Source organism: Capra hircus, chromosome 26, assembly GCF_001704415.2.
Source record: "Capra hircus breed San Clemente chromosome 26, ASM170441v1, whole genome shotgun sequence".
In the NCBI taxonomy this organism is placed as follows: domain Eukaryota; kingdom Metazoa; phylum Chordata; class Mammalia; order Artiodactyla; family Bovidae; genus Capra; species Capra hircus.
This window is the reverse complement of record NC_030833.1, coordinates 46,377,159-46,392,179: the sequence shown is the minus strand read 5'-3', so window position 1 is coordinate 46,392,179 and position 15,021 is coordinate 46,377,159. Positions and strand designations below refer to the sequence as shown.

General features: G+C 35.9%; 1 protein-coding gene across 10 annotated transcripts in view; it reads left to right on the top strand.

The window, feature by feature from the left end:
- Window positions 1–15,021, top strand: part of PCDH15 (protocadherin related 15) — a 910,832-nt gene that overhangs the window by 340,798 nt on the left and 555,013 nt on the right. For all 10 annotated transcript variants that reach the window (XM_018041648.1, XM_018041647.1, XM_005698156.2 and 7 more), the window contains one exon: window positions 9,996–10,156. In XM_018041648.1, the coding sequence (XP_017897137.1) occupies window positions 9,996–10,156 (161 nt within the window). The remainder of the gene's footprint in view (window positions 1–9,995; window positions 10,157–15,021) is intronic.

Here is a 15,021-nt window from a genome sequence, read left to right as displayed (position 1 = left end):
CCAATCTCCCTGAAAATAAAAAACATATTACCCTAAAATGCCTGCTTTGACTTTTTAGTCACTAGCCTACAAACTATTTCTGCAATAAACACCAAGCACATTCCAAATGTCTATCAGCTTAAAATAAATGCATTACTTATGAGAAGTACAATTCCTAACGGATTACACAGGAATTAATCTGGAGGGGGGGTAATATGTACTGGATGGAGTGGAAAAATATAAATTATATGACTGTATATGGTATGTTAGATCATTAAATAGAGTGGTTGAAGACGCCTTCATTGAAAAAGTGATATTAGAGTACAGAGCAGAAGCTGATAAAAGAGCAGGTCTTGTGTCTTTCTGGGACTGGAGATTTAAATTTGGGAGTCATAAGTCAAGAGTTTAGGTAGGACTAGATGGGACTGGATGAGACCACCAAAAAAAAAAAAAAGGTTATGCAAAGATTAAAGTTCTAGAAACAAGCATGAATGAGTAGAGTAGACCTACTCTAAGAATTAGTATAGCAAGAAGCACTTTGTATCTACCCAAGAGTCTCTGTTAGAAATATCCTCCCACTGTGGGCTCCCTGTGTACCAGAAAGAGTTACTAAATTTTATCATCTCTTTCTTTCACTCAATAGTTTTATTCTTAGGTTTCAGATGGAGGAGCAATTCTTGCTCATGCATATCAGAGGGCATCCGTGTATATGTGTGTGTGTGTAAAACAAAGAGAGCCAAACATGGAGGAAAATCAATATATCTCTGAGGTTTGAGGAAAATGATTGTGCACATACTCACTCGCATATTTATATGCACAGAAAGCTTTTTCTGATTGGAATGTAGAATTGAGCAATAGGATAAATTTACTATTGAGTAATATTTTTCAAAAATATGTAAGGTGAGGTATGGCAAAAGGATTATGAGCTACTCTTTTGAGAATTTTTCTGTGAAGCATGTATTTTTCATTTACTGACACAACCATATTATATAACAGACATTCTGTCTTGAATGTGCTTTTATTAGATAAATGTCATTTTTAATCAGCTTTGAGAGCAGGGAACCTTTATGGGGTCACTCAATAAAGGTGTGTGGGGATTGGTTTAAACCTGAGAGAAAGATCTCTTAAAGTGGAGAGAACAGCAACTTCCCTTTTAGAGTCTATAGTCTTTCCAGTGGTGGAGACATATATATGGTCTAGTTCACTTTTTTTTAATCTGCTTTTTTATAATCATATTTAATGTATATACATATATACAATATGACCTATTTCTTTATTTCAACTGTATCATTTTGATTGTTTGAAAATAGAATCTTGCTGTATTTTGAGAGTAATAACCTTCATTATTTTCATATGCCTGTGAATTGGATATAGTATAATTCACTAAGATTTTATATTTTATCTGTTAGCTCAGCTGATAGAGTAAACACATATTGATAAACACTTTGACGTCAGTAATGTGGACTCCCTTGTGTGGTATCTCTTTCACTCTTATTTACACCAGGAAAAAATAGCTTTTGATTTATGATACATTCTCAGTGACAGTGTGAATAAACTTTTGTTCCCCTTTTATTTTCTGTTTTGCATATGCACAGTATTCTCTTATTTTTCTGTTGGCTTTTGTGTATGTTATCTGCTTCTTCTATCTCAGTTTTTAAAAAGTGAAATTAAATAAAATATGTGGCTAGTATTTCAAATGTAATGAAATAAGATGAAAAAGTTAAACATTCAGAAAACTAAGATCATGGCATCTGGTCCCATCACTTCATGGGAAATAGATGGGGAAACAGTGGAAACAGTGTCAGACTTTATTTTTCTGGGCTCCAAAATCACTGCAGATGGTGATTGCAGCCATGAAATTAAAAGACGCTTACTCCTTGGAAGGAAAGTTATGACCAACCTAGATAGCATATTAAAAAGCAGAGATATTACTTTGCCAACAAAGGTCCGTCTAGTCAAGGCTATGATTTTTCCAGTGGTCATGTATGGATGTGAGAATTGTACTGTGAAGAAAGCTGAGCACTGAAGAATTGATGCTTTTGAAATGTGGTGTTGGAGAAGACTCCTGAGAGTCCCTTGGACAGGAAGGAGATCCAACCAGTCTATCCTAAAGGAGACCAGTCCTGGGTGTTTATTGGAAGGACTGATGCTGAGGCTGAAATTCCAATATTTGGCCTCCTCATGTGAAGAGTTGACTCATTAGAAAAGACCCTCATGCTGGGAGGGATTGGGGGCAGGAGGAGAAGGAGATGACAGAGGATGAGATGGCTGGATGGCATCACCGACTTGATGAGTTTGGGTGAACTTCGGGAGTTGGTGATGGACAGGGAGGCCTGGCGTGCTGCGATTCATGGGGTCGCAAAGAGTCGGACATGACTGAGAGATTGAACTGAACTGAAGATGAATAATAACTTTATGTAATTCAATCTATACAAACACCCATCCTAGTGAGAGTAAGATGAAAAGTATTATTTGTTGAGTAACTATGTGCCTTTACTTACATTCATTACTTTATTTTTCTTAGCAATGTATATTACTGATTACAAGAATCTGAGGGACTTACCTAAGTTCATAGATGTAGTAAGTAGTGAGCCCAAGATTTTGAACATAGATCTTTTGCCTTTAGGGCTATGTTAGCTGTATTGAAACAGAGTTTTACAACAGCATACATCTATCATTTCACAGTTTCTTTAGGCCTGGAGTCCAGGCATAGCATAGTTCAGTCCTCTACTCATGGCCTCACAAGACTGTAACCAAGTTTTGCCAAGGCTGTAGTCTCAACTAATGCTTGATTAGCTAGGGAAGTGTTTGCTTCCAAGATAATTCAGGCTTGACAAAATCGCCTTCCTGTGGTTGTAAGACTGAAGTCTTCTGTCTGCCTGCCTGTCAGCTGACTACCCATAGCTCCTAAAGGCTGTCATAGCTCCTTACCATGTGGGCTTCCCAACATGGGTAACTATATCAAGGACACCAAGGGAAAGAGAGAAAGGCTCAACAAGATAGTCACTAGAATCTCATGTAACATAGCCACATATTATACATGTAAATAGGACTTCCCATAACTTTTACCATATTCTTTCAGTTAGAAGCAAGTCACAGGTCCCACCCACACTCAGGAGAAGGGAATCACATAAATTCAGTGTTAATGAGGGTAGGATCTGTCTGCTCACTACTGCAAAGCCAAAAAAAAAAAAAAAAAAAAGAGGCCAGGTTGATGGAAAGGAGGAAAGTTTGCTTTATTTTAGATGCTGGGGGTGGGGAGTGTGGTGTAGGGGAGAGTGGATGCCTGTCCAAAGGCCGACTCTCTCCACTGACAATAAGTGGGCAAAGGTTTCTGTGGATGAAGGGAAGGGGCTACAAGCAGAAACAGCAGAGTCAGCTCTGACAGTCATCTTGAAAACTGGTCTCAGTGGTCTGGCCAGCATCATCTTGATTGTTGTAGGTATAGTTTCAGGGTCATTTTGTTTCCATTTCTTGATGCCAGTTCTTGAAATTGTGGCAACCTATGTCATGGCTACAGTCTGGTCAGCATGTAGTTAACTTCTTCCACCTGCTGGGGGTCTCAGTATCTAGAAGACAGCTCACAGGATATGGCTCAAAACATCATCCACAGCCTGTGAGAAGGAGCCAGAGGTCCTTGACTATGCTTAATAACTACATTAGTAATACTTGCTCTCCTTTGACTGTTTTCCTTTGTTTCTGTGTGCTCTTATTTCTCTGATTAAGCTTATTCTTTGGCTAAAGTTTTTCCACAGACAAAAGGCAGGCAGAGGACATGAAGGGAAGGATCATAGGGTCCTTCTCCATTTCACCAGGAGGCAAGCATCATGGGGGTACCTTAAGAGTCTGTCCACCATGGAGCCATTTTAGCTTCTCTAAACTCAGAATCCAGCTTGTCTGTCTGTTCAGAATGCTTCCTCTGCCACCGTGGAAAGGAGAGGTACAATAATAGTCCCTGTCCCAAGGGATGCTAGGTTAGTATGTTCATTTCTTAAACTGGCACTCCAAGTCTGACCTGAAGTTTTATTGAATTATCCTTAACGTCAACCATCTATTCTCTTTTATGAGTTATTAGTTATAAGGTCAGAGACTATACCTATATCTAGGAAAGTGAAAGTGTTAGTTGCTCAGTTGTGTCCAACTCTTTGCAACTCCATGGACTGAAGCCTGCCAGGCTCATCTATCCTTACAGATATAATTTGGGGAAAATTAGTTCTAAGGTCGGGTAGTTTATAATTATATTGTACAATTCTCCTTATACTTTATGCTATTTATAGTATAAGTTATACTATTCTCTTACTTTAAAGTTGTTTCCACTTTTCCCCTTTAAATACTTTCAACAAATTATAGGGCACAAAACTCCAAATAATGAGGTTATAACTCAACTGACTTTTGCCTGTGTTTCCTATGAACTCACAACAAAGCTAAGAAAGTTTTTATACTTTCACATTTAAGTTAAAACATTTGTGTATTTCCAAGATGATAGCAAGATATAGGGAAAGGAGATATAAACTATGAATTAGTAACCTGGAATTTGGTCTTAGATATACTTCAATATTTCCATCACCTGATGTGAAGAGCCAGATCATTGGAAAAGACCCTGATGCAAGGAAAGATTGAGGGTAGGAGGAGAAGGGGCTGATAGAGAATGAGATGGTTGGATGGCATCACTGACTCAGTGGACATGAGTTTAAGCAAACTTTGGGAGACAGTGAAGGACAGGGAAGCCTGGTGTGCTGGAGTCTATGGGGTCTCAAAGAGTTGCACACAAATTAGTGACTGAACAACAACAATGTATTTATTATCTACACCACATTGGTCAGGTTATTTTAGTGCTTGGGGAAATTTGGAGATACCACATGATTTGCTTCATTTTTCATGTATAAGTGTGTGTGTGAACATATGCATCATATATATCATAAATATATAATATACATTTATATATGAGATGGTAGGTTCTCTTCAAGTTCTCAAATTCTATGATCCTATTTTTAGTTAAATAAATAAGCATGCATTCTACATAAAAGCGCATAACATGTATGCATTTGCTTACTACTTTATTTACAACAGAATAGAAATACTAGAAATTGTCTAAATGTCAAGATATTTATATCAATTTCTAAGAGAAAAATAAAGAATAGGAGGGAAACAATCCCTTTATTCTTAAAGAGTTATAGTTGTATGCCTATGTCATACTTGATATATCACCCATCATGTATCATGAAATAAAATATAAGTAAAGGTATTATTACTTAAGTAATATGAATGAAGTACTCTTGAACAGAGCTTTCCATTTGTAATGGTTTGTTCTTTTGAAGTAAATAAAATAATTTTTAAAAACCAACATAGTTTTGCAAAGCAGTATGTTTTTCTCTGTTTTAATCACTGTTGGTTTAATTGATATCATTTTCCATTTTTAGCAAACATTGTGTGTAATTAATATATTCCTAACATTGAAACACAGTCCAATCAGTGTTGATAGTTTCTTTACGAAGTTGGTGGGTCCACATATATTTCCTTCCCTTTATCAATTAGTTATCCAGATATGATATGAACATATGCTTAACTAAAATGTGTTTATATATTATAAATCTGTTTATAATTTACATAATTGTAAATTAAGAAGTATGAAAAATCAGAGTAGGAGAATAGTCTACGAAAGTCCAGGAAATTTTTGGCAAAGATGAGGATTTGAGCATGAGAAGAGTTTTGTTTAGCTGGGTAATCTTGGAATCTAGATTTTACTCAAACAACTACACAGTGGCCATGCTTAATGTTTAATCTCACTGAAAAACTGTGTACTAGCTACAATTTCAGCTTTTTAAAAAATTGTTTTAATTAAATAATGCACATTTGGGAACTTTGTTTATGGTTTCATTTACAAGGGGTAAATGCAAGAAAAAGCATCCAATGCTCCTGACTGTATATTGCAGCTGAACTTCTTTCCAGTTGACTTTAACTGGAGGAAGATTGTTGTGAGAGATTTTTTGCAGTTCATATTATTATACACCTTTGCATAATTAATTGTTTTATGGCAAGTACTGTATTCTGTGCACAGAGTGATTGTCTTATTTTAATGTTTGGAATGAGCCCAAACAGTCAATTACTTTCTCTCCGTGTAGAACTTACTCTTTCAGCATCTTTGAATTTGGTTAATTAGAAAGGCAACAAACCCTCTTGCCACTGCCACCTCCACAGCATTTTTAGAGACTAACCTACTTGTTTTATAACTGTCTAGTTAAAGAAGCAAATACAATTTTCAAGAAAATATTAAATAATCAATTATGACTTTAGTTCCTCTAATATATAATCTGTATGTGTATATGTGTGTTTAGTCCCTAATAGAACCAAACATATGCTGGGGATGAGTAAAACATATTCAATCTAAAGATCACTATGAGTATGAATTTGTTGAATAAGACCCTTTTCTTGCCATGAAATCTAAATTTAGCTTCTTTGAGAAAAATCAAAACTGTCTAATGTTACTAAGTGGAAAAAGCGAGTCACTCCCGAGTGAGCAGGCCTGGATGGCTCACCTATCAATCCCTGGATGGACTGTCATTCACCAGAGACAAGAAGTTATCTTTATAATTTCTTCTAGAGTGAGCATTCTCTGCCTTCCTTCTAACTTCGCAGAGTGGATATTTTGCGTTCAAATCTTTTGAGCCCATGTAAATTCTCCAGACAGCTTGCCACACCTATCTTAGCTTTGTAGCATGAAATGTAGATTTGGTTTATAAAAACTTCTAGGACATAAAATAAATCATTTTGCTTTAGTTTCAAATGCTTTCTCTTGCAAGATGGAGTTAATAACATTAAGAGCAATAACCGTAATTCATATTTTTCAGGGTTTTTTTTTTTTTTTTTTTTTTCTGTACCAAGGGCTGCAATCAGTACCTCACATGCGTTATCTCACTTAGTCCCCAGACCAACCTAACAGGCTCTTCTTTGATGCAAATTACCTTATACACCTTGTAAGTAGGGGAATGGGCCTGGTATAAGGAGGCAGTTTTATTGATTCATTAGTTATTTTACAGTATATTTCTGTTTTGATATATTCTGAGCACAATTTTATCATAGTTAAAAATAAATAGCTATGTAAGAGAATCTAAATACAAAAGCTGAAAATCTACTGCAGCACCTTTATTTAATACAACTAGAGTTTACATTAGTGGCTATGATTGATACTATGCTAATATGGAAGAAGCTATGGGTACAGATGAAGAAGCTGTGAAATTGTTTTTTCCAAGTTTAAAACAACAGATTAATGAAGAAAGCTTAAGTGCTCGATCAGATTTTTCAATTTTGTTGAAAAAAGTCTGTATTTGAAGCATTTGGTTGTTGTTTAGTCACTAAAATGTGTCTGACTCTCTTGCGACCCCGTGGACTGCAGCTTACCAGGGTTTTCTGTCCACAGGATTTCCCAGGCAAGAATACTGGAGTGGGTTGTTAATTCCTTCTCCAGGGAATCTTCCTGACCCAGGGATCAAACCCCTGTCTCCTGCATTGGCAGACAGATTCTCTTATCACCAAGCCACCAAGAAGTCTATTTAGAAGCAAATGACTGTCAATAACTGCTTCTTGAAGGAAGAAGCATAAATCCCACTATTTAAGGCTAAAAGATTGACTATGATGCTTGGAGAAAATACCATTAAATATTTAACCATGCTTGTATTTTTACTGGGGTTGTTTTAGCTTTTGTTAGTGCTTTCACTATAAGAACACATTTTTTTTTTTTTTTCCCAAGTACATGCATGTGGTGTCATAATAAAAAATTACCTCTTTTATTTTACCCATTTTGGTTTTGTAGAGGAGGGAAACTGAAGGTGAGTGGGGTTAAGTAATCTATCCACCTTCACATGGCTAGTAAATGTGAGTCCAAGACTGGATTTTATCTCTGTCAGTTCCAAGGTCTGCTTTCTTCACCTCTATGATATGAGTGTAAAACTAAGTTGATTCCTTTTTTATGATTTTAACCATGCTTTATTATGCCCTCTCTTTGTGTCCCTCATAGTATATATGTATACTAGAGAAAGAACTGCTAATGTTCTATTATGCGTTATTGAATCAAGGCATAAATGTTAATTGTTAGTTGATGTACTTATTATACATTTATTTTTCTAGTCAGAAAATAGAATGATTTAATTTGTTAATTACATATTGAAAACACAGACTGAATAATTTTTCTTTTTTTTTTTCCAGTTCTCCCGGTTTTTATTTTTTATTTTTATTTTTTTTAAAGGTTAGCTATGTGAAGCATTTGTAAAAGAGTATATACTCAGACACAGAACATATTTGTAAACAAGAAAATGCCACCATTGTCTGATCTGTGCTTTTGACTATCTGTAGATAACATATTTGCCAGTTCAGTTTTAAAAAAAGGATCAGTTTCACTCATATTTAAACGTATGTGCACTAATATGTGCAAAAGTAAAAGTAAATAGTATGGCATTTAGAAAAGTGTGTGTGTGTATTTAAATATTCAGTTCAATTGAGTTCAGTTCAGTCACTCAGTGGTGTCCGACTCTGCAACCCCATGGACTTCAGCACGCCAGGCTTCCCTGTCCATCACCAACTCCTAGAGCCTACTGAAACTCATGTCAGGTGCATTGGTGATGCCATCCAACCATCTCATTCTCTGTCATCCCTTTCTCCTCCCACCTTCAGTCTTTCCCAGCATCAGGATCTTTTCCAATGAGTTAGCTCTTCTCATCAGGTGGCCAAAGTATTGAAGTATTAAAATATTACTTAGATATATCACTGCAAAAGAAGAATGGTACCTTTCAGCATTCTATAGTGAAATAAAGCTCATTGATAATAATATGATAAACATTATAGATTATTATTATTACTAGTATTAACATTCTAAGAAAAATCTTCAAGAGACTCTCCCTTTTGTTTATAATTATGCAATGATATAATATTCAGGCCAATTTTGTGCCTTAAGGAAATGCAGCAAATGCATTTTGTATTATTATTCAAGCTAGATTAAAATTTATAGATTATCTGTGGATTCTTGTATACTATCCTAAAGCAGTGAATTCTCTAAATAAAGCCCATTTATTCAAATGTCCTTAAGAGAGTACATTTTTATTTGCATAGTCACAACTCTTCTTTATGCTGTTAAGTTTAATGAAATGGATCAGCTGAAAATGATTGCTGTAAGTTATAGTGCATTATTGTTTGTTGAAGGAATCATTGCAGTATGAGGGAAAAAGGGGGGGGGTTTGAATTGCATCAGTGCTGTTTGTGTTCAACTTATAAAATATATGGACTCTTTAACAAGAGTAGGAGAGACTAGAAATCTACTCTCTTATTCACCCAATGTCTAAAATTCAGCCCACTGGAAGAATAATAAGAAAGCAAGCATTGAAATGTGACATTAAAATAGTATGTTGTTCTAGTTGAGTACCCCAGACATGCCTTAAAGAAGAACAGCTTCTCTTGTGTATCTGCGCATTAGTTTTGTCTTTCACATTAAGATTTATGTTTCATGGATTTGCTGTAAGATAAAAGAGAAAAGAAGTAGTTCTCACCATGGGAATCTCTGCTACTTCTTTATCTTTTCCTTTTTCTTCCTTTCTCTTACTTTCAGGATATCATTTTTCATATCAGAAGTCTTACTGAGTGAACTGAAGTATCAGCATCTGTTATTATAGGAGTTTTCTTTTGTTCAGGATAAAATTCAGTGATAACTCCTGTGAGAAGTGATGGACAGGGAGAGGAACACACTGATGCTCTTAAAAGGAAACAAGAGATAGATGGTGAAACTCACCAAGAGTTTGAATCTCTGCCTTGCACCTCATCTTTTCAAAATATCATTTACAAATAGCATCACAAAGATATTTTTTTGGCCTTTTTGAAACAGAGCATTTTCTATATCATGCCAGAAAAAAAATTGAATATCTTTTGCTTTGAAACAGATTTGCAAGTCAGCCAGTGTGTGAGTTTATGAACCTTGTTGAAGAATGCATACATGTAGAATGTATTTTCAAATAACTTTCTTTGGTTTGCAGGTACAATTCTGGTGGATAACATGCTGATCAAAGGGACTGCTGGAGGACCAGACCCAACCATAGAACTCTCTTTAAAGGACAACGTGGATTACTGGGTATTGTTGGATCCTGTCAAACAAATGCTTTTCCTGAACAGCACAGGCAGAGTTTTGGATAGAGACGTTAGTACATTTTTTTTTTTTTTTAATTATCTTTGCCCCTCTATTACAACTCTATTATAATTTAAGTATCTGCATGTGTTTGTTAAATATCAAATTTTCATTGTATAATTTGAGTTTATTTTCAGTGTTTGTCAACAAAAACATTTTTTTAAAAAAATCCTTGAAACAAGAATAAGAAAGGAAGAAGGACCATCTGTGTGTGAGAGAACCATTGCTGGTCTCTTCTGAAATCCTGGAAGTTAATCAAATATCTAAATAAGGAGAGAACATAGTGCTCAGAATGAATGGGTGGTAACCTTGAAAAAGTAGGATAAGCACCACCTAATTCATGGCAAAGTTTGAGAGTACAACTAGGTGTTGGCTTGAGGTCAGAAAGTTTACTTGGATTGTTAACAAGAGGCTACTCTTACAAGCAGTAAGTGTTGGTTGAGAGACGAGTGACAATGTGCTTACAAAGCTGATAAAAATTAAAAGAAGCTGAGAAGTTTCCTGGCAATGTCCCAGCCCAGTCATTCTCAGGCATGACCTAAGTATTTAGATATTAAGAATACCTACATAACCAAAGTTAAGTGTCTTCTTTCTGAAAAAGTTGAAAAACTGGAGTAGACTTGAGTAGCTTTCTAATGCAACTTTATTTTCACTTATTTGCATTCTAGTCTTGAGTGCAGAGAAAAGCATGTGTGAATATGTGCATACGGGGGTGTCATAAGCAGTAATTGTATAGGACCTTGTGAAAGCTCAAGAAGTACATCACATTGCCTACTCCCAAATTTCCATTCTATAAAATTCAAATGTCAGATACTCAACCTAATGAACCTGAATCATCTCCCTACAATGTTTGGGATTTATGATCCACTTCAAATATGGTGTGGAGTATATGACTCCCTAATCTATTTCACATCTAAATTCAAATTTTTAAGAACTTTGTGGTGAGGTGGGCAGTAATAAAGCTCTCCCACCAGAATGGGCTGCCCTTGTACAGTGGGAGAGGCCCATAATTCAGTGACTGAGCAGTTGGGGCAGATGTGAAAGGAGGTGACAAGGGGAGAATAGGAATAGATCTGTTGTGTTCAACCTAGAGGGGAAAAGTCATCTCTGATGCTGTTCTCATTTCTACCATTGCCCTCACTCATTATGTCCTTTAATCATAGCAACATTCTTTGCACCCCACAAATCAGAGTTTTGCCTGGGTTGCTAAAACTGTCTAAAACAGAATAAGGAGAGCTGTTATCTTAGAATTTATCTTACCTTGTATATAGTCAGTCTTTCTTTTATGAAAACAATTTGAATAATGGCACAAATTGGCAAGCTGCAAGAGTCTCCCCAAGCTGTTACTTACAGACACCCTTTTTCTTTATATTATATCTGGTTTCAGGTGTATAGCATTGGAGTTCAGCATCTGTTTACGCCACAGGGTGGTCACCACCACAAGTCTAATTGTTATCCATCACCATACAATTGACTCTCTCTACTTAGTTTGCCCATTCCCACAATGCATCTTTTACTGGCTTAAATTAGGAATACTCATATCCAAGTCATATGAATTTTATAATGTAGCATGTTTGTAGAATTATGGAATATATTTATCTAATTTAAGTCAATGTCATTTTGTATTTTGTTCCCTTTTTTAAAATCACCTATGATTATCATATTTGGCTTGCTTCTGCTACTGCTGCTAAGTCACTTCAGTTGTGTCCGACTCTGTGTGACCCCATAGATGGCAGCTCACCAGGCTCCCCCATCTCTGGGATTCTCCAGGCAAGAACACTGGAGTGGGTTGCCATTGCCTTCTCCTCATATTTGGCTTGTTTACTGGTAAATTGCTTTCTCTTTGGAATCACTTTGTTTGTTGTTTGTAGACCTTTTAATGATGCCCTTTCTGACCAGTGTGAGGTGGTACCTCACTGTAGTTTTGAGTTGCCTTTCTCTAATAGTTAGTGATGATAAACATCTTTTTATGTCATCTATTGGCCATCTGGATGTCTTTTTGGAGAAATGTCTGTGTAGGTCATCTGTCCATTTTCTGGTTGAGCTGCTTGTATTTTGTTGTTGAGTTTTATGAACTATTTGTATATTTTAGAAATTAAATTTTTATTACTCATGTCATTCACAAATATTTTCTCCCAGTCTTTAGACTTTTCCCTTTTGTTTATGGTTTTTCTTGCTGTAAAGAAGCTTGCAAGTTTAACTAGGTCCCATTTATTTGTTTTTGCTTTTATTTCTATTGCCTTGGGAGACTGACCTAAAAAAAGAAAAATTGGTAAGATTTATGTCAGAGAATGTTTTGCCTGTGTTCTATTCTAGGAGCTTTATAGTGTTGTGTCTTAAGAATATTTAAGTCTAAGCCGTTTTGAGTTTATCTTTGTGTATGGTGTAAGCATGTATTCTAATTTCATTGATTTATATGTGCCTGTTCAACTTTCCTAACATTACTTGCTGAAGAGACTGCCTTTCCTCATTGTATATTCTTCCCTTCTTTTCCGAAGATAATTATCCATAGGTGTGTGGGTTTGTTTCTGCTCTCTCTATTCTGTTCCATTGATCCGTATGTCTGTTTTTGTGCCAATATCATGCTTTTTTGATTACTATAGCTTTTTAGTATCGTCTAAGTCTGTGAGGGTTATGACTCCTGCTTTGTTCCTTTTTCTATGAATTGCTTTGGGTCTTTCAGTGGTTTCATATTAATTTTAGGATTATTTATTTTGTGAAAAATGTCTTGGGTAATTTCATAGAGCTCACATTAAATCTATAGATGGCTTTAGGTATTATCGTCATTTTAACTATATTAATTCTTAAAATCTAAGAGCATGAAACAATCCAAATATCTTAACATCTCTTCTTTTAGACTTAAAGTTGGTAGGTACACAAAGAGCTTTGACTTCTATCCCCAGCCAATATGCATTTAACTACCAAGTTTTGTACTTTTATTTCCATAGTATGTTCTGCATTTGCCAACAGCATAACTCCAGTACAAACCCTCTTAATTCTCATTTGACTTTGGAACCATATCCTAGTAGTTCTCCTTATTATATTTCACAATTCAAATTGTTCCAGTTTTAGTGTCTCAAAGCAGAGTTCTGGCCTTTTCAGTAGATGAATTTTCATTGCAAACTGGTTTATTTGGCCCTTGAGATTTCCTCAATTTTATCAATCTATGCTTTTATTTAGAAACATATATCCTCAAATCCGGGAAAAATAAACTAACAACTGTTATCTCAGCATAATCTTCCTGAGTCAGAAAGATCCACTGGAGAAGGGATAGGTTACCCACTCCAATAATGTTGGTCTTGTGGCTCAGCTGGTAAAGAATCTGTCTGCAATGAGGGAGACCTGAGTTGGACCCCGGGGTTGGGAAAATCCCCTGGAGAAGGGAAAGGCTACCCACTCCAGTATTCTGGCCTGGAAAATTCCATAGACTGTAGTGTCTATGGGGTCACAAATAGTCGGACATGACTGAAAAACTTTCATTTTTTCACTTTCAACATAATCTAATTTTTTATCATGCCTTCCCTGATACTCTTTTTGAGCCTATGCTTTGAAATGACCTTTATCTATTACCATGAGTTGAATGTTACCTACTACCAAGACATGTCTCAAAATGCTACTCGCTACATAAAAGTATTTCCTAGGGTAACACTGATATATAATTTCTTATTGTAAACTCCAGAGCCTTTGAAACTTTCTCTCTCTCTTTTTCTTTCCTTTTTTTTTTTTTGCACACAATGTGGCTCTCAGGATTTTAGTTCCCTGGCCAGGGATTGAACTTGGACCACAGCAGTAAAAGCACTGAGTCCTAACCACTGGACTGTCATGGAACTCCTTCATAATTCTTTTTAAACTCACATTATAGTTATCTATATTTATCTCATATCAGTTTTATAGAATTTGCTTAATGTACAAGGACTATGTCATATTAATCTTAACGCATGTTGAACTTTGAATAAATAAGTATAATTAAATAAATGTAATATTCTTAATAGTTGATTGTGAAAAACCTACAAGTTTCTATATATTACATATGCATAATAACATTTTCTTTTCCATGGGGATGGTCTTGGTCCCTGTCTCCTGTACAATGTGATGAACCTCATTCCATAGTTCATCAGGCACTCTATCTATCAAATCTAGGCCCTTAAATCTGTTTCTCACTTCCAGTGTATAATCATAAGGGATTTGACTTAGGTCATACCTGAATGGTCTAGCAGTTTTCCCTACATTCTTCAATTTAAGTCTGAATTTGGCAATAAGGAGTTCATGATCTGAGCCACAGTCAGCTCCTGGTCTTATTTTTGTTGACCAATGTCGTGGAAAAGAAATGCAAAAAAGCAAAATGGCTGTCTGGGGAGGCCTTACAAATAGCTGTGAAAAGAAGAGACGTGAAAAACAAAGGGGAAAAGGAAAAATATAAACATCTGAATGCAGAGTTCCAAAGAATAGCAGAAGAGATAAGAAAGGCTTCTTCAGTGATCAATGCAAAGAAATAGAGGAAAAGAACAGAATGGGAAAGACTAGAGATCGCTTCAAGAAAATTAGAGATACCAAGGGAAATTTTCATGCAAAAATGGGCTCTATAAAGGTCAAAAATGGCATGGACCTAGCAGAAGCAGAAGATATTAAGAAGAGGCGGCAAGAATACACAGAAAAACTGTACAAAAAAGATCTTCACGACCCAGATAATCATGACGGTGTGATCACTCATCTAGAGCCAGACATCCTGGAATGTGAAGTCAAGCAGGCAAAAGCATCACTACAAACAAAGCTAGTGGAGGGGATGGAATTCCAGTTGAGCTGTTTCAAATCCTGAAAGATAATGCTGTGAAAGTGCTGCATTCAATATGCCAGCAAATTTGGAAAACTCAGCAATG